The sequence below is a fragment of the Astyanax mexicanus genome, chromosome 6, assembly GCF_023375975.1.
Source record: "Astyanax mexicanus isolate ESR-SI-001 chromosome 6, AstMex3_surface, whole genome shotgun sequence".
NCBI lineage: Eukaryota > Metazoa > Chordata > Actinopteri > Characiformes > Acestrorhamphidae > Astyanax > Astyanax mexicanus.
The window spans coordinates 39,405,929-39,424,907 of NC_064413.1; the positions used below are offsets into that span (position 1 = coordinate 39,405,929).

At 38.3% G+C, this 18,979-nt stretch overlaps 1 protein-coding gene across 6 annotated transcripts in view; it reads right to left on the bottom strand.

Moving 5' to 3' along the window:
• The window catches only part of myh14 (myosin, heavy chain 14, non-muscle), a 55,994-nt gene extending 37,015 nt beyond the window's left edge, over positions 1 to 18,979 (bottom strand). For 4 of the 6 annotated variants that reach the window (XM_049480042.1, XM_049480041.1, XM_022673493.2 and 1 more), the window contains exons 1-7: positions 18,792 to 18,979; positions 10,019 to 10,187; positions 5,272 to 5,478; positions 3,040 to 3,196; positions 1,992 to 2,019; positions 1,383 to 1,500; positions 969 to 1,016 (exon numbers count right to left, since the gene is read on the bottom strand). In XM_049480042.1, coding sequence (XP_049335999.1) covers positions 969 to 1,016; positions 1,383 to 1,500; positions 1,992 to 2,019; positions 3,040 to 3,196; positions 5,272 to 5,478; positions 10,019 to 10,177 — 717 coding nt within the window. In that variant the 5' untranslated portion in view covers positions 10,178 to 10,187; positions 18,792 to 18,979. The remainder of the gene's footprint in view (positions 1 to 968; positions 1,017 to 1,382; positions 1,501 to 1,991; positions 2,020 to 3,039; positions 3,197 to 5,271; positions 5,479 to 10,018; positions 10,188 to 18,791) is intronic. The other 2 variants (XM_022673497.2, XM_022673495.2) reach the window with 1 other exon arrangement.

The window sequence follows — 18,979 nt, forward strand, 5'->3', positions numbered from 1 at the left end:
ATTACAGTTATAAACATAAAGATTAGTTCCTCAAATCTAAAAATAGGAAAATTATAAAATATTTTTTTAATTGAATATTCACATCATGAGTTATTCCAGGCCACAGGACATTTCACACCAACCACATCATGACCATCATGAATGTGGGGCAACCAAATAAAGATTTTACGCAATGGTAATACATTTCTGGGTACCAACCTTTTTTGGACCAGAATTAAATATTTTTTTGTGTTTGTGAAAAAAGACAGAAAGAGTCAAAACTGACAAAAACTGAGGAAAAGCTTGCTTAACATGCTTAACGTTATTTTTTTCTTCTATTATGTATATGTTTATGTCTTCCTATTGGGCCTAGAGCCTGTAATAAAGTTTATACAAATTGTATATAACCGATTGATCTTTTCATCTCTAGAATATATCTCATGTTCATCGACAGCTGAATATTAATAAAAATGCCTGTATAACATTTGGCTGGTGTTTTTTTGTTATAAACTTTGAGATTTAGATCACATATCGTCATTCAGCAAAAAATATCAAGATATTAGTTTTGATTCATATGGCCCAGCCCTGTTTTCAGCCCATAAAGGGCAAGGGCACAAGCCTAAGCCCAACACCCAACATCACCCATCACTCATGTGGCATGAAGAACCGTCATTCAACAGCAGCTGATAGAACTACACGGGCAGGGGACTGATCTGGGATACTCAGTGTAAATGCATTTTATGGTTGTGTTCTTTATTTATTATTTGCATTTTCAACTATTTCTGATTTAGGGTTGTAGATTCTAGTGGTGATTTGATAAGTGTACACTCTGTTCTAGTGCTGATCTGATAAGTGTACATAAGTGTTCATGTCATTCTAGTGGTGATCTGAAAGTTGTAGACTCTGTATAAATGACTGAATATTTGAGTAGTTTAGTGTGCTTTGGAGCACAAAACATTAGTTGTTAGCAAATACTTCATCCCACTCACCCTGTTCACACTACTACTGCTACGACCTAGAGAACGCGTTCCATCCATCTTTAGCAAAGCAGAAGAGGACAGAAAACAACAGAACAGGACAGAAGAGGAGAGAATAAAGAGGTCATTTTGAATAAGTAGCAACAAAGCACAGAAAGTTTAGAGTAAGACAGTATAAGAAAAGTTAAAAGCAATTAAAAGAAAAAGGAAACATTAGATTTAAAAATGCAGATGCAAGAGTAGCTGTTAATACTCCAGATCTCACACAGAAGTGCAATAAGTGTCCAAACTAAACGTTTCAACAAGTAAGTGATGAAACCTTGCAGCTGGAGAAAGGCAATAAGTAAAAGTACTAGTGACAGTAAGAGCAGCTGTCTATTTTCTGCTCCTTCTCGTCTCCCTGGGTGGGCTTTACTCTGACCTCACCTGGAGTGAGCTGTCTTTACTGCGGCCCAAAGTGCCACTCTTGTGAGATGATGCCACATGTGCCAGATACTGAATCACTTTCTTAGTATTCTCTGTCTTCCCTGCTCCAGACTCCCCTCTGAAATAAACACACACACACAGAAACAGAATAGCTCATTTAAACTGACCGTAGTAACATTTAAATAAACACATACAAACTGTGTAAGACTGCAATAAAAGTGGAGCAGAGCTGAAGGTGCTCAAATAAACACTGGCACAAGATGAAACATCTCAGTGGAAACCACCTCCAGTTTACCTTTCTCTCATAGAGATGTGTAAAAGAAAAACATGACACAAACAGCAGAGTAAAATTAGCGGCACAGAATTGGGCAGGAAGACCCAGACAGCTGTTTGTTTTGGCCAGACTAACAGAGTGTGCATGTGCACCAACTGCTTGAATAGAGGCAGTGCTGCTGGTCCTATTGTACAGCTGTTCCATTGTAAAAGTGTATAAATATAAATAAAAAAACAATCCAGCTAAAAGGAGCTCCAGCAATGTCACTGAACTTCCTGGGAACAGTCTTACTTCTACTGCACTCAATCACATTCAGTTAATACGCAAATACTTACGTGCAAAGGATGGCCTGATCTTCCCTGTCTGTACAAGGACAGAAAGTGAGAAAAAAGAAAAACATATTACTCAAAAATATTCAACCTGATGGAAACAGGCAAGGCATGATAATGTAATAAAACATGTAGCATGTAATTAAATAAATACATTTACATCTCTACTTAAGTGGCCCGTTTAAAAAAATATATAATATTTACTTCTACATGCCTCTCTATAAAGTAACAGACAAGGACACTGGAGAAAATATTAGTATATCCCAAGCCATTATTTATTTTTTGTCCAAAATAGTTGCACCCAGAAGGAATGGATGGATTGCAATGCTATCCAGAAGAAAAATAATAGGAGAAGGGATAAAATGAAGTGTAACAAGATGGGGTGCTACAGACTAGTATCTCTTGAGCCCAGAGGGTTGTTGAACCCAATTGCACAACAGTTCATCTTAAAGCAGGTAAACCCATGAAAAAAATCAATAACCACACCGCTCCTCATGCGGGATTAAACCCGTGTCGCCAGGGTCGTGGCAAATACAGAAAAAAGGAGATAGGGAATCCAAGAACGAGTTAAAAAATAGAAAACAGGCAGACCTTAAAGTCACGTTGCGCGCGAAAGAGAGACAGGGGAGGAATGTAAACAAGAGCTCAGCAGAGAAGCATTTTATTTTAAATTATCGTTCATTATAGCTCAAAAAACCTCACAGGTCAGATGTTTCATGCTTGCGGGTCACTTCTGGCTCACGGGCCGCCTATTGCCGACCCCTGGCGTAGGGTATGAGTCACTCCATCATGGTCTGGCCTGACTACCAACCAAGTTTCATTCCTGTCGGTTGATTCCTTCTTGGTGCAACTATTTTTTTGCCAACCATTTTATATGAGTCTACATACTGTAATTATGAAATTTAATATGAGATCTGGGCAGACTGTCAATTTTTCTGTGTGGATGATCCCACAAACATCTTGCTGTTGTGTCAGACACGCACTCATACACCGTGTGATTGCAGCAACTGATTAGGTTTTGACGTGTGAAGAAATACAGATCTGGACCAGGTACCTTGGAGCATGCTTCGGTAGGCTGCCTCTGAAATAGCATAGATGTGCGGTGGCATCTCATGGCGCTTTTTGCCGCGATACATCTCTACAATGGACTCTGTGTAGATGGGTAGATTCTTGTATGGGTTCACAACCACACAAAAGAGGCCAGAGTATGTCTACATTCACAAGAGAGAGAGAGAGACAGAATGAAAATTAAGAGACTAGAGATAAACAATCAGTCTGCAACATTCGATCTACCCTAATCTATACATACTATGGGTGGACGATATGACCCTAAACTGATATCACGATATTACTTGGTAATTTCGCAATTGCGCTACTCTTGGCGATATGACAAAACTTATTATGGCCATATGATATGGCACAGCCTTAACTAAAAAGATTAAAAAACACAAGAATTTTATCAGATTTGTAACAGAAGTCAATGATCCAGAATGTCATGATACTAATAATGCACTACAAATATCTCTAAATGATACTGGATAGATATAATCGATCTAATGGGAAATGAGAACAGTGAAGCATTATATATACGATATGATATAGCTAGGGTGTGCTATATCATATAGGGTGTGCTAGGGTGTGCTATATCATATCGTTCACAATAATATCTCCAAAATGTTCAAATATCGTGAACGATATTATACCCTGAAATATCGTGCAGTATCACCCACCGCTTATTATCATATCAGGGTACTACTTTTTTACTCTTTTTAGCAAAAGAAAAATATCCCATTATATATCTACTAGAGACAGATTATATCTGTCCAGTATCATTTATTTTACTTTAATCCTAGATATATAGAGATATATATATGTATTATTATTAGTGTCATGACATTCTCATTTAGGGGTGTGTCATATCCTATCGTATACAATAACGAAATTTAATTTTCATTTTGTTGCAGTAGTGTATTCATGATTTTTTTCCAGTGTTTTTCGCCAAGAGTATCGTTATCGCGAAAATACCATAAAATATTGTGATATTATTTAAGGGCCATATCGCCCACCCCTACCCCTAATACATACATGTTTCTGTGCGTGTGTGTGCTCAGACAAGAACAAACACACAGGCTCATGTATCTTTCCTGAGTACTCATCAAAACAAGCAACATGCAGTGTCCAATAACAGGTGTCCAATTACTGGTGTGTGTGTGTATATCCTATTTACGCTCCCAAATACCCGCTGGCACAGAGAACAGATAGTTGAGATGCACACACTGACAAAATCTCACAAACAACAAGTATTTAAGACTGTTTATACAGAGATTATATAATCTTTATAATCTTTATATTCATTATAACTGAAAGAAAAACAAACAGTGCTCCAGCATACACGTAAAAGCCCTGCTAGCACTTGTCACTTCTATTCAGAGACAACTGGCTGTCGTAACTTTGCTTCAGTAACACTAAAAAGCAGAATTTCACTGCGACTCTTTGCTAGTTATAGGAAAATGGGTTAAACAGGGTGAATATGGCTTTGTCAGAGGCCTGATCTGTGCCAAGGGGGAATTAAAGGCCAAGAAAGGAAGCTGGTATCCATGCTAGGCTAAAAGGTAACCAGCTTTATCATCTCTTCAGATAGTAAGCTACAAACCTCTAGAATATAATCAAGAGAAAGATGGATGATCACAAGCCATTAAACCAAACTGAACTGCTTGACTTTGCACCAGGAGTGGTATAAAATTATCCAAAAGCAGTGTGTAAGACTGGTGGAGGAGAACAGGCCAAGATGCACGAAAACTGTGATAAAAACAGGTTTATGGTTTTTATAACAAATATTGATTTCTGAAATTTTAAAACTATATGAATATGAACTTGTTTTCTCTTTGCATTATTTGAGGTCTGAAAGCTCTGCATCTTTTTTTTGTTAATTAAACTAACTAAATGCTCTAAATAACAAACATTTTATTTGGAATTTGGAAGAAATTTTGTCTGTAGTTTATAGAATAAAACAACAATGTTCATTTTACTCAAACATATACCTATAAATAGCAAAATCAGAGAAACTGATTCAGAAACTGAAGTGCTCTCTTCATTTTTTCATCTTGTACATTACCTCTATGTGAAATCCTATTAACACTGTTACTGTAGCATCAATTAAACAAATTAGATTAATGTGAATGAAAACAAGAAACACTGGACTTCTTGAAAGAGGTTTGGTTAAATAAATAAATGAACATACCTACATTTTCTTTATGTCTTTTCATAAAAACACATACACACTTACATATATGAGTCCTGAGTAGTAGCGCTCTCTCAGGTTGTGCAAGACAGAGGCCTCATTAAGGCAGGTGAGGTCGGCCATGTCCTCCACTTTGCTGAATCGGGGCGGGTTCATACGTTGAAGCTCCTCCCGCAATAACGTCAGTTTACGCCCACTGTCTGTAAGCTCCACCTCCACCTCATCACCTCGCTCCTCCCGTACACTCGCAGACTGACCGACAGAAGGAAAAAAGAGGGAGAAAAGACTGAATGAATGAAGACTATTACCACACTTTATTTTTACATTTTATTGAAACCTCTTCAGACATTGTTAATGAATTCACTCATCACACACACACACACACACTGTGACAACTGCTAGAACTTCTCCAGGATGTGTGTGGGCCACATCGCGTCACGTGAAGGAGCAGCTACAGACTCACTTTTCCGTCACTCTGTTCAAGTTTTATTGAGAGCACAGACTCTCTCTCTCTTTCTCTCACAAACACACATACATACACACTCATATACACACAAGAGAACAGAGCATACATTCATGGTGACAGAGACAGACAGGCTGAGGGGGAGTGTGCTTGGGAGTGAGAAAGAGCGAGAGTGAGAGATACACTAAGATATGGAGAGAGAGAGTGTATGAGTGTGTTTGGACACGATAGAGACAGAGAGAGAGAAAGAGAGAGAGCGAGAGGGAGAGAGTACTCCTCAGTGCTTCCTGTTTGAGGTCATAAGGGCAACACTGTGGTTTTCTCTCACTCCCTCTCTTCTCTCTTTCTCCTTCTATCCCTCTCTCTCTCTCTCTGGCAATCAGTCACACTCTCACATTCTCAGCATAGGACGTATTAAAGCGAGGCCTCCATCATGCTGCTGTTTAGCATTCAGCACTGCAGGCTCAACAAGCATATTCTTCTATTCATAGAGAGCCATATCAGAGCCCTGGAGTGCTGCTGGGGAACTATGTCAGCCAGAGGAACAGCAGCAGAGGTTATTAGAGTATAATGTCACACAACCAGAAGAGTTAAATGCTTCCTAATAACACACATGCTGTGCTCAAATTTGTATACTAGACACTAAAATGAACTATAACAGAGTTGGTAAAACTCTGGAGAAAATAAAAAAAAACTCCTCTGATCTTTTGAATCGTTTGATTCAATATGGCCATCAGGTGCACGGACACTTAGGTGATAAATGATAAACTGATCAATCAGGCGTAATCACTACAAATAGACATGGTTATGTCGAGGTAGTGCTGGGCAATTTTCACGATTAATTCGCTTAATTCGAATTACAGTTTTTGTTTTATATAATTTTATTTCTAATTTTTCCCATTTTCTCACTCATTAGGACTCCCCCTACCACTAGTAATGCTCTAACACACCAGGAGGGTGAAGACTAACACATGCTTCCTCTGAAACACCGCTTCTTTTTGAGCTGCAGCATTGCCGAGCAGCCGGCGCGCTTGGAGGAAAGCGCAGCGACTCGGTTCTGATACATCAGCTCACAGATGCCCTGTGCTGCGGACATCACCTTTTTAGTGATGTGGGGAAAGAGCACCATCTACCCACCTGGAGGGAGTAGGGCCAATTGTGCTCCCTCTGAGCATCGGCAGCTTGGTGACAAAGCTGCATGAGCGAGGGTTCCCGCTCATAGTGGAAGCGCTTTAGACCGCTGGACCACTTGGCGCCCGAATTACAGTTTTAATGCGATTTTCAAAATGGTGCAAACGCGATTTTACATACAGACATCTCATCTATTTAATCTAAATGATCTGAAAACACTACTCATTTCTGAAGTGTTTATCTTGGTTACCGGTGCCTCCGACAGACCAACATGCGCAGATTTTCTAAACATTCCACTCCAAAGACTGAGCTTGTTCCGAAAAAAGTTTCAGTACTTTAGAACCAAACACCAGTGGGATAAAGCATATATTTAGCTAGAAATGAATTCTCCCATTTCTAAAAACTACAGCTCTCCAGTGAGGATCCGTGATTAATTGTGGAAAACAATTGGAAACAAAATGTGGAAAACAAAACAAACCCAAAGTGTCTGAACACCAAACAAAACCAAATATTATATTTGTAGGCCATAATTATCGCCCAGCACAATGTGGAGGTAATGTTTAAAATGTCTTTTTTTATGGATTATGCAAAAAGCTGCTGGTGCTGCTGGATCTTCAACTTGTCAAGTGAAGAAAAGGGAGAATATCTTTGGATACAGAGCTACTTTGAATGTCTTGGGTCAGCATGGTGGTAATATCATACTGTGTGCTCCAAACACACAGAACCACCATGCATGAGTCTTTATAACAAAGCCCAGCTACAGAAAACACCTCATCCTCACAGCAGAAGACCAAATAGATGCAGAGAAGATCAGCTTCGTGGTCATCTGTAATGTCAATTCCACTGCTTCCATCTGCTCTGGTTTAACACTGGTTTCATCAGCATCCATCTCCCAACCACACCATCACTTCCTAAACCCCACTGAGGAGTGTTTTCAGCAGTGAAGTGAAAGAGTTATGAACTCCAGCCCTCACTCAAACCAATCTGAATATTGCCTGTCTTTAATCTAATGATCTGAAATCTTCTTCTTTCCAGGCCCAGATTAAAGCATCGCTTAGACTAAAGCAATTTCCGATGGTGATTCATCAGCAGCAGTGTAACGTCCGGGAAATCACTCTGAAGTCATGCACTGATTCATACACTGTTTATTGTTTGTGCCTTTTTGTCATTTACTAAGCACTGTGGCACTGCCCTTGGTATTTGTATTAAATTAAGTGTGTATAATTTTAATAAAAAATTGCATCACAAAATATTTAAAGACATTTTCACTTTACAGAATATTTATCCTAAAATATTGACAAGCAGACAGTCTGTACCAGCAGCAAAAGATTTGAAATACAGCTACCCAAATACACTCACATGCCACATGTCATGGGACAGGAATTAGAAGTGTCCTAAAACTTTTGTCATGTGCCATGAAAGCTAAAGAATGTGGCACTGACTGCACAGCTGGATTTAGGGCGTGTCAGTGTGTCTTGTGGGGGTATCATGCGGGTGCAAAAAGTACACCTTGCAAGGCTTAAAGCACACAAAAGGCATGTGCTAATTCTCCTAACTAATGATGGGTGTGTTTTTTGGCGTAACGTGAAACAAACCAGTCAGTGAGTCACTTGCGCTCTGACATTGGCATGTTTTAATCTTAACAGCCCAGCGCTTTGTGCGTTTCAGTAGAGGATATTGACCTGAACGTTCACGCTGTGAAAGCATGCCAGCAGCTCATTTAAGGGAACATAAATGTTATTTTATTATTTATTCTGCTAATTGTTGAGTTAAAAGTCGGGTTTGTGCACTGCAGGTTGTGATGCTCAACGCCACTGTGGGTGGCAATGCCTTCTGTGACATGTTAGTAGTACAAATATGACACTGTGGATTAAGGAATGTAAAATGCTGCACCACTATTAGGCCTCCCTTGAACTCATGATGCCAATGTCTGTTTACATGTCAGTGTATCATTCAATAAAGTCAACAACCTGGTAAACTTTTAATACTAGTGCTTATCAATCTTTAAATGAGTGTAAATGAGTCTTGGTAGGTTAATAACCAAAACACCAGTGCTTTGTATTAATGGAAATCTTAAGTGGTCAGATGTTTATATATATAGTCACTAAGGACCTGAATATCATAACTATATTAGGATTTCAATAAGGTTTTCGATTTAAAAAACGTTTATTTATTTAACAAATTTTACCTTTAGAAGAAAAACAACAAGAATTTGGTGCAACAAAGGGACAATTTACACTATATGGACAAAAGTATCATCTCTGTCACTGTTTCCTCCTAAATTAAGGGTATTAAGATTGCATTACTGACAAGATCATTAGTGAGGTCATAATGCTGGATGATCACAACCCAACTTTATCCTCAACTCCTCCCAAAAGTTTTGGCATTAGGTAATTTGACTACTCCATAAAGTCGAATTCTACAGGCAATATTCACGAACACTTGGACATATAGTGTATGAACACATGGTTATAATTTTTATATAATTTTCCTTCTAATTTTCATCCCTTTTTTTTCACAATTTACATGGCCAATTACCCAACCCACTCATTAGGACTCCCCCTATCACTAGTGATGCCCCAACACCAGGAGGGTGTGGATTAGCACATGCCTCCTCTGACACAAGTAGCCAGTAGTATACTCTGAGAAAAGAACAGCAACTTGGTTCAAATACATCAGCTCACAGACGCCCTGTGCTGAGAGACATCACCCTTTGGAGTGATGTAGGGAGTGGGCACCATCTACTCAACCAGAGAGAGCAAGGCCAACTGTGCTCTCTCAGAGCTCTGTTAGCTTATGGCAAGCTACATGAACAGGATTCGAACCAGCAATCTCCTGATCATAGTGGCAGCGCCTTAGTCCGCTGGACCACTCGGTGCCCCCAAACAGGGTTATCATACACATACACTTAGATTATTAATTCAATGGTGTTGGAAGTTTAAAAATGCCTTTTAACTTGCCAAGTCTCTTAACTTCCTGTTAATGATCATGATTGATGACAGCTTTTAGCTTCTCAGTGCCCACATCAAAATGCTTTTTCTAATAGCACTTATTAGACTGGCCACTATCCAGAGTCTAGAGTCTAGATTTATATCTCCACGAATTGAGATGCTGCTTTCCAAGAATGAAGTACCTGCTCCAAATATATGTATATATGTGCAGAACACAGTTGTTATTCCACTGGCCCCGCCCCCTCACCTCAAAGCCATGTTTCTCAGAGGGAACCCAGACGAGCCTTTTGGCCGCCCAGTCAGCCTGGCTGGAGGCGGAGAACACAGAGGTGGGTGAGCTTGGTCCCGCCTCCATGGAGAGGAAGCGGGTGACATCGTTAGCACCGCCTGCCGCCGTCTTGGACATGGCGCCGTCCCTGTTTAAGAGAGAAACAGAGAGAGTGTTTCTATTAGACTATTGGAATCTTCTTTTGATTTTGCTCTGTATTTCACCACATTCTTGCAAAAGAAACTGTATTAATGGGTTCAGATATTATCCTGAATTTGTATGCATAGTAATATATGATGTGGCCACAGTGGCTGAGACTCAACCAATTGCAGAAAACTATTAAGGCCAGTGTTCTTATTTGTAGAATAAAACATTTAAACACATTTGGAAAGTCAAAGAAGATGGAAGATTTTAGCATGACACCACATTAAGATCTGCAGTGCAGTTCTGCATGTTCAATCAAGCTAAAAGATCACCAAATATCTCTACTTAAAATGCCACATGTTTACAATAGTCTAGCAAAGAATATTGTGAACATGCAACATACCATAGATGTCACTGAAATGTCATCCATGCAGGAACTTTTATCTTGAACTTTTAACTTGAAACTAGACAAATGGTATGCATTTAATCACCAGGAAAATGTCAGCCAAAAGGTGAGGCTTTGTAATGTTCACTTGAATTAATAAAGGAAACTTAATCACAAAATTAACATAAATGTAATGTACTGCAGTAAACTTGAGTATGATAACTGTGTGTCCAAATGCACAGTCTTGTCCAGACTTACTTTGGATGTTTTGGAAAACTGGCTAAAATAGTATTTTCATTTTACAAATCAAGTAGTGCTGAAAAGCAGACAAACAAACATTATTCTAAAACATTTTCACAAACAAGCTGAGTATTAACCATCAGTTAATCATTTGGCTCCAACAAACAACTCTGAATGTGCCTCACACACAAAAAAAAAACATTAGACTTGACGAGACAGGAAACTGAAACAGAGCCAGAGAAACGGTTAGTGCAGGTGAGGTAAGCAGACATAATTGTGGTGAAGTGATTGACAGGAATGAAGTAATCATCTGAACCTGCCTTTCCCAACCTTTTACTGTGAATTCATGATCATTGAATCTTTCTTTTCTATTAATCTTCCTTCCCACAGAGGAAGAAAAACAAAACTGTGGAGGCAGTTAAATATTATTACAAAATGTAGGCTGTATGTTAGAGACATGGACAGCTTTGAGTTCAGCTTTGATTCAGATATCAGTCTCTGAGTCTCTGAGCAGCTGAAAAGATCACATTGAAAAGTCTTCATCGAACTGCAATCACCATCTTCATCATCATTATTATTATCATCATCACCACCATCACAGAACATGCCAATCAATTTTAGCCAAACAGGCCAATTTTACACACACAGGGCAATGCAGAGAAAGAGGATGGGAGGAAAGAACAGTGAAGGTTTCTAGATAAGAGACTGTCTGACAATGAGAGAGTAGAGGGGGTGGAAAGGAGGGTGGCGTTTACTCATTATTACGTCTCACATGGTGGTTTTGTGCAAAAATCAAAGGGAATACATGAGGGCTCTGATCTGTATCAGCCAACACTGGAACCCTTAACGTACTTGTTTGATTGTTTTAATCATGTTCATAGACTTACAGTGGGATGCACCTAGGCTTGTGTAGGATTGGGCAATATGACATCAAATTAATATCATGATTTCTTGAACATTTTACCTTGATTAATATTAACGAGTAATTCTTTTAATAAACAACACTGCTTTAATGACATAACATTTGACTACAAGTGTGGTAGTATGTTTTTATGGGCAGTAAATGCAGTGGATAAATATTAACATAAATTAAAACAAACCCTAAATAAACAATATGTGCAAAATCAGACCGTTTAAAGCAATAGTTTTGTTTAGGTAAGCAGGCATAGCCGTGCTAATGCCATTAAAGGGAATGAAGTAATCATCTGAACTTGCCTTTCGCAACATTTCACTATCAATTCATAATCCTTTAATCTCCATTGTTTTAAAGCTTTCTTACCACAGAAGAAGAAAATATTAAACTGCAGAGGCAAACGAATATTACTAAATAATATAGACTGTTTTAGAGACATAACAATTTCAGTTCTGATATCACAGTCAATGACATGCTGAGCAGCTGGACAGAACACAGTCCTCATTGAACTGCAGTCCCCATTTTCATCATCATCATAATCATAACCATCACAGAACATGCCAATCAGATTCAACCAAACAGGCCAATTTTACACACATAGGGCAATGCAGAAAGAAAGGGGATGGGAGGAGGAAACAGTGAATACAATGAAGGATTCTGAATGAGACATTGACAGTCAGATGAAGGGTGGGATGGTGGAACTTATAATAGACTAATTCTAATATAAACCTTAAAATGAACGCTAAATCTAACCCTAAAAGGGCACGGTTATGGTTAACATTAGGGCTAGGTGTAAGATTACAATCAAGAGGTAATCATTTACATTCAACTCAGAGTTCAGTTACATTTAATAGACATTTAGTTAATGATAACTAAGCATCTTTGATGCATCTACAATTACCATTAAATCTTTAAGCTTAAACTCTTTTTATATTATTTATGTTAGGTTTGTGTTCCTAAAACGTTCCCAATTTTTTCTTTCATGTGTTACTATCTCTCTACATGCATGTGTCTGTGTGTGTGTTTGAGGGTGGGTTAGTGGGACACACAGTCACAGAGTGTGGAGTAGGTTTGATGGTGATGTAAAATGACAAGGCAGGCCAGACAGTAAAGAGAAGGGGCAAAATCTTCATACGTGACCTCATACAGCAAAGCAGGGCATCTCACTGTACTCGCCCTCTCGCTGTCCCAGCCACAGCATGGCCTGTCAATCAAATCATCACCATCATCATATTCTATTTACACTACAGTGAAACAGGCCACCTCCCTATAACCCATTTACTTCTACCTGGAATCAGCTTCACTATATGCCATGTAGTCAGCCGTGAAAATGCACATATTTGAGCTACATCAAGACAGAGTACTATTATTAGTACTTATTAAATATATATGGCAAAAAAAAACAGATACAAATTTAAACACCCTAAAAAATCAAGAATGATTTCAGGGCAAATTAAACTGAAGTGAATTGATAAACTGGCTTGACTGTAGAACTGAATACTTGATTTCATATTTGACTGTATACTAGTCAGTCACGTTTGTCAGGATAAGATTTTTTGTGGAAGATATATTGTCCCAGAAATCATGCGATGCACAGTATTTTTGTAATTTTAGGACTACTAATTGCTGCTGACATAATGATAACAGAATAGCAAAAAAAGCAATTCTACACTTTTTAAAGACAAAAAATTTGAATTAATTATTTAATATAATTAGTTTGGTAAGTATATACTTACTTCTTTACCTACTAGTACACACTGTTTGTATGGAGTCACAGTTATTAAAGCATGATTGGCTAAAATACTGTTCACATTTTCATATCTGAATAAAAACATACAAATAAACACAACAGACGATATCATGATGATCAAAAATTGAGGTCGATAAAAAATTGTACGATAAATTGATATTGCAATTATTGTGACAGGACTATCAATTAGGGGTGTGCCATATCGTATCGTGCACGATAATATCGTCAAAATTGTTCAATATCATGTATGATACTATACCCTGAAATATCGTGCCATATCGCCCACCCTAATTATCACATCAGGGTACTACTTTTTTGCTGTTTTTAACAAAAGAAAAATTCACACTGTTCACATTTCTCATTATATATCTACTAGAGATATCTGTCCACTATCATTTATTTTTCTTTTTATCCTGGATATATGGAGATATTTGGAGTGCATTATTAGTATTAGTATTATTACCATGACATTCTGGATCATTGACTTCTGTTACAAAGTAATGTTACAGATTAATTTCTTGTATTTTTTAATATTTCAGTTAGGGGTGTGCCTTAATCATATTGTATGCAATAAGAACAATTAATATTCATTTTGGTGCAGTAGTGTATTCTTGAAATCATTTTTTTAAATCAGTATATCATCATATCGCCAAGAGTATTGCTATCGCGAAAATACCATAAAATATTGTGATATTATTTTAGGGCCATATCGCCCACCCCTAGTATCAATCACAGAAAAAAAACTGAGTATTGGGTGTTCAAATATTATCAGGACTTATCTACTCTATTGTCTGTCCTAACATAACCCTACCCTCACTTATTTTAGCTTAACACATTAACATATCTTTAAACCCAATAATAATGTAATAATTATAAAAACACAAATGACCCACAAAAAGGGGGCTTTGGTTTGTTATCCTGTGTTTAAATCAGTCAGCACGAGTAGAGGTCAGACAGCCGTTCCTTTCCTCCAGTGTGAATCTGGTCAGCATTTCAAAGAGATGCCCTACAGCTTGGATGCAGGTTTGTATCGTTGCTGTGCAATGTGTATTACCGGTACTATGTGTGTGTGTGTGTGTGTGTGTGTGTATGTGTTTGTTGTGTGTGCATGTGAGCGGAGATCTCAGAGGACATAATTATCTACACTGTTTCACATTGGAATGGAAGGGCATCATTGTGATGACATGCAGAAGCTCGACAAGTGTGTGTATGTGTGTAAGACTTCAGACAGGTGTGTTAAGATGTGACAAGGTGACAAGTAAAATTGTCAACAATGAAAACAATGAATGATATGTAGTACTTATGTTTATGCTTGTTTTTTAAATAAACAATGGACATACTGGAAAATGTACTTGCCATATATTATGATAAAAACTTTTCCACAGTTTATACAGATGTTTTGATGGTATACATTATTACATTTCTTTTTACACTCACTGTTCCTTTTAAAAACTTTTTTTTTAATGGAAAACAATCAAATAAAACATTTTATAATGATATATTAAGTTATGATTTTATTTACAGCAGTGCAATTATTTAACAATTCCCATCCACACCCTTCTGGAATCACAATTTATTGTTATATATTGCAATACTAGCCTAACTAGACTTCAAGACACTACTATTTCAATTTAAAAAACACCTCATTCTCTTATTTTCTAAACCTATTTATATCAATCAATCAATCAATCAATCCACCTTCTTCATAAAAGAATCTGAACAGCTGGAAGGGTGGGAAGATAAGTGTGGATGTCCCAACCATAAGACAGAGGTTCACCTTCTGTCAGCGAAACAAGCGATCCAGATGTTTTGATATCTTTTTATGTCCCTTCTTATCCACAAGCATTTAATGAAGGCATCAGAGTGCTGTTATGATCTTGCTATGACAATAATAGTCACTGCTCCTCCAATATCCTTGACAACAACTCTTATCATCTTCACCTCATCTGCTGCACCATACCATACTTTAACTATAGGCATATACAGTAGTAATGCATGTGGGAGTGTCCCAGTGTTTTCCTCTCACTTGTTTCCTTCTTTTCATGTGTTATATACCGGTAATGTTAAAGCAACCCAAAACAAAACACGCATACTGTACAAATACAAGGACGTACAATGTTTTTTTAGATGCATTCCTACCACATGTCTAGCATTCCTCTCTCAAATATCTTAGATATTTAAAATAGAAGTTGGGTGGGTAGGTGGGTGAGCAGGTTTGTGTGCACTTCCATGGTTCACAAAGGTTCAGCTCCTGTCCCCAAAACAGGTTATTCAGCAAAATGAGTGGCCACCACCGGCCCTCACCCACTTCATATGCCATTCTTCTCTTCCTGTCAGCAAGTCATTATCACCTTAAGCATGCAAAAATGCAGCGTGCATCCACAGCTGAAGCATTTCCACATATTCACACTTAATTTCCCTCAGTTCAGCACCACACTACACCTGATGGTGAGCTATGTCACCATAGGCAAGAAAACGGCACTATGGCAAAAAGCAATGGACCACCAATATGTCTCTCATTCTTCACGCCTTGTTTGACCGTCCACGACAACCTCGCTGCTATCTGACCACGCCAGCGAAGACGACACATGTTTTGGCAGAGAGGTCAGTGTGGGAGGCGAGGCCAGGCAGGCTGGGCTGTGGGAAAAGGCTTTAGCTGAGAAGAAACTCAGGCTGAATCCAAAACCACATATGTATACATATAGTTTCATTTGGAATCAATAAAGCATTTATCTATATATATATATATATATATATATATATATGTCTATTTTTTAATGTGGATGCTGTCTACATTACATTCCTTACAACCTTTTCATTTTGTTGTGGTGTGGCCTGAAATAATAAAAAGGAAAAGCCAAAATATTGCATTGACATCAGTATTCAGACCCTTTACCCAGTACATAGCTGAATCATCTTTGGCAGTGATTACAGCCTCTAGGCTTGTTGGGTATGATGCCACAAAATTGGGACATTTATTTTTTACCATTCTTCTTGCAGATCCTTTCAAGCTCTGGCAGGTTGGAAAGGGATCATCCATAGACTATTATTTTAATTTATGTTCAGAGATATTTGAGTGGGTTTAAGGACTAAAGGACATTCCCTGAGTTTAGTATCCTACTCATGTGTTGTCTTTGGGCCAGCTGCTGAAAAACACCCCATTGGCATGATGCAGCCACCACCATACTTTACTGTAGAGATGATATTGGGCAGCTGTTGAGCAATGCCCGATTATCTCTAGAAATAATGCTTGGATCTAAGGCCCAAATGTTTAGTCTTTGTTTTATCATACTAGATAATCAGACTTCTCAGATGTTTCTCAGGTGTTTCTCAGCAGGTTTTTGAGGAGAGGCTTCTGTCTGACCACTCTGGCCATAAATCCAAGAATGTTGGAGGAGTGCTGTAGTGATGACTGCAGTGACCTCCTGGAAGCTGTTTCCATCGGCAAACATGATCTTTGGACTTTATCCATAGTGACCATTGGATTCTTGGTCACCTCTCTCACCAAGACTCTTCTCCCCTGATTACTAAGTTTAGTGGAGCAGCCAACACTTTAAAGAGTCCTTGTTGTTCCAAACTTCTTTCATTTAAGAATTATGGAGGTCTTTGTGCTCTTGGGAACTTTCAGTGCAGCAGAATTTTTGTAGGCTTCTCCATATCTTGTCTGCCGCCACATAACCCTGTTCTTTTCCTCCTCAATACTGGATGTTCTTTTCTCTGATATGCACTGTCAGTTGTAAGACCTTATATAGACAGGGGTGTATCTCAACTGAATACAATTGGTGTAATCCAAACAAGGTGTAGAACATCTCACCCAGAACTCATTTTCAAGAGCAATTGCATAGCTAAATATTTGTTTGTGATTATTTTTAGTTTTTCTTTGGAAATGAATTTGCTAAATGTTCTAAAAACATGTTTTCACTTTGGCACATTGCAAATCAGTAGGTGATAAATCAACACTGTTAGTCTTAAATCAACACCGTTAGTGATAGATCAACACTGTTTGTTATAGATCAATACTATAAGGTATGGATTAACACTATTAGTGATCAATTTAAGATTAAGTCAACACTGTGAATGATAAATCAACACTGTTATAGATCAACATTGTAAGTTATAAATGTAAGATTAATTTAACAATGTTAGTGATAAATCAACACTGTTAGTGATCAATTTAAAATTAAATTAACACTATTAATGTTACATAAATACTGTTAGTGATAAATCAACACTGTTAGTGATAGATCAACACAATTATTTATCAATTTAAGATGAAATCAACACTGTTAATGTTAAATAAATACTGTCAGTGATAAATAAACACTGGTAGTGTTAAATAAACACTGTTAGTGTTAAATAAACACTGTTAGTGATAGATCAACACTGTTAATTATCAATTTAAGATTAGCACTGCTACTGATATATAAACAAATGTATATGTAGCTATATGTATCTCAACATACATATAAAACCGCCATGGGTAGTATAGATAATTCAGGGATAGTGTCGGATGATAGCTATCGCTGCGCAGCCTACATTTTACTGTGTCGCCCCCTTAAAACTCCCCAAGTAACTCGGTCATTTCAGGAGGTTTAGCTCGCTGGCTAGCTAACGTTCCTCCCTCACACACGACCTCCTCCTGCAACCTGCCTGCAGAAACCACACCTCTCCTGCTATATCTAGCCATACAGACAGCTAACCTACAGTACTGAGAGAGCTGGAGCAGACAGATAGATGAAATAGATAGATAGCTAGATAAGATAGGTTAGGTTAGTTAGCCAGCGTTAGGTGGCTCCACACACTGAAGGGAGGAGAGAGGACAGACGGTGGTGTTAATGTGAGGCAACATTCATGCAGTCTTTGTTCTGGTCAAGGGATTTGTGTGAAATAAATGCTGGACAGCCTTGAAATCGTCCTATTGATGGATTTCTAAAAACAGAAAGGTTGAACATGCACGTTTTCACTATAAAAAGAGCTTATCTTATTCCAATATAGTATATAGTTAATAGCTAGAAATGCATGTATAACTGGACACAATGTGGGTCTAATTTATGCAGCCTGCATTAGCTAGGTTAAGAATAATAATGCTGGCCCGATATAAATAACTAGATACTGAGATGCGCTGAAATGTGAAAATTAGCCCTCCTCTCATACATACAGATGCAGCAACTATGGGGGTCTCCCCCCATTAGGGGTCATTTTCAGCTCTCTGCCACCCGCATTCAGACGAGGCTCGCTGGGTTAGCTAGCCAGCAGCTAAAGCGCTGAAATACGATAGTGTGCGGCGCGCTGCGAGGATAAGGCTCGCCTTAGATCTTACCTTAGGTCTGCTAGTCCAATCTGGGAAATAGGACGGGGAAAAGGGTGAGGCAAAAAAGGCGTTTTCCTGCGTTTTTCTCTCCGTTTCTTTCTCCTAGCTCAGCCTGCGAGGAGTAACACTGCAAATGCGGCTTTTCTCATGACACCGCTCCTCAGAAGCCGCACCGCTCATTCACACTGAGAATAAAA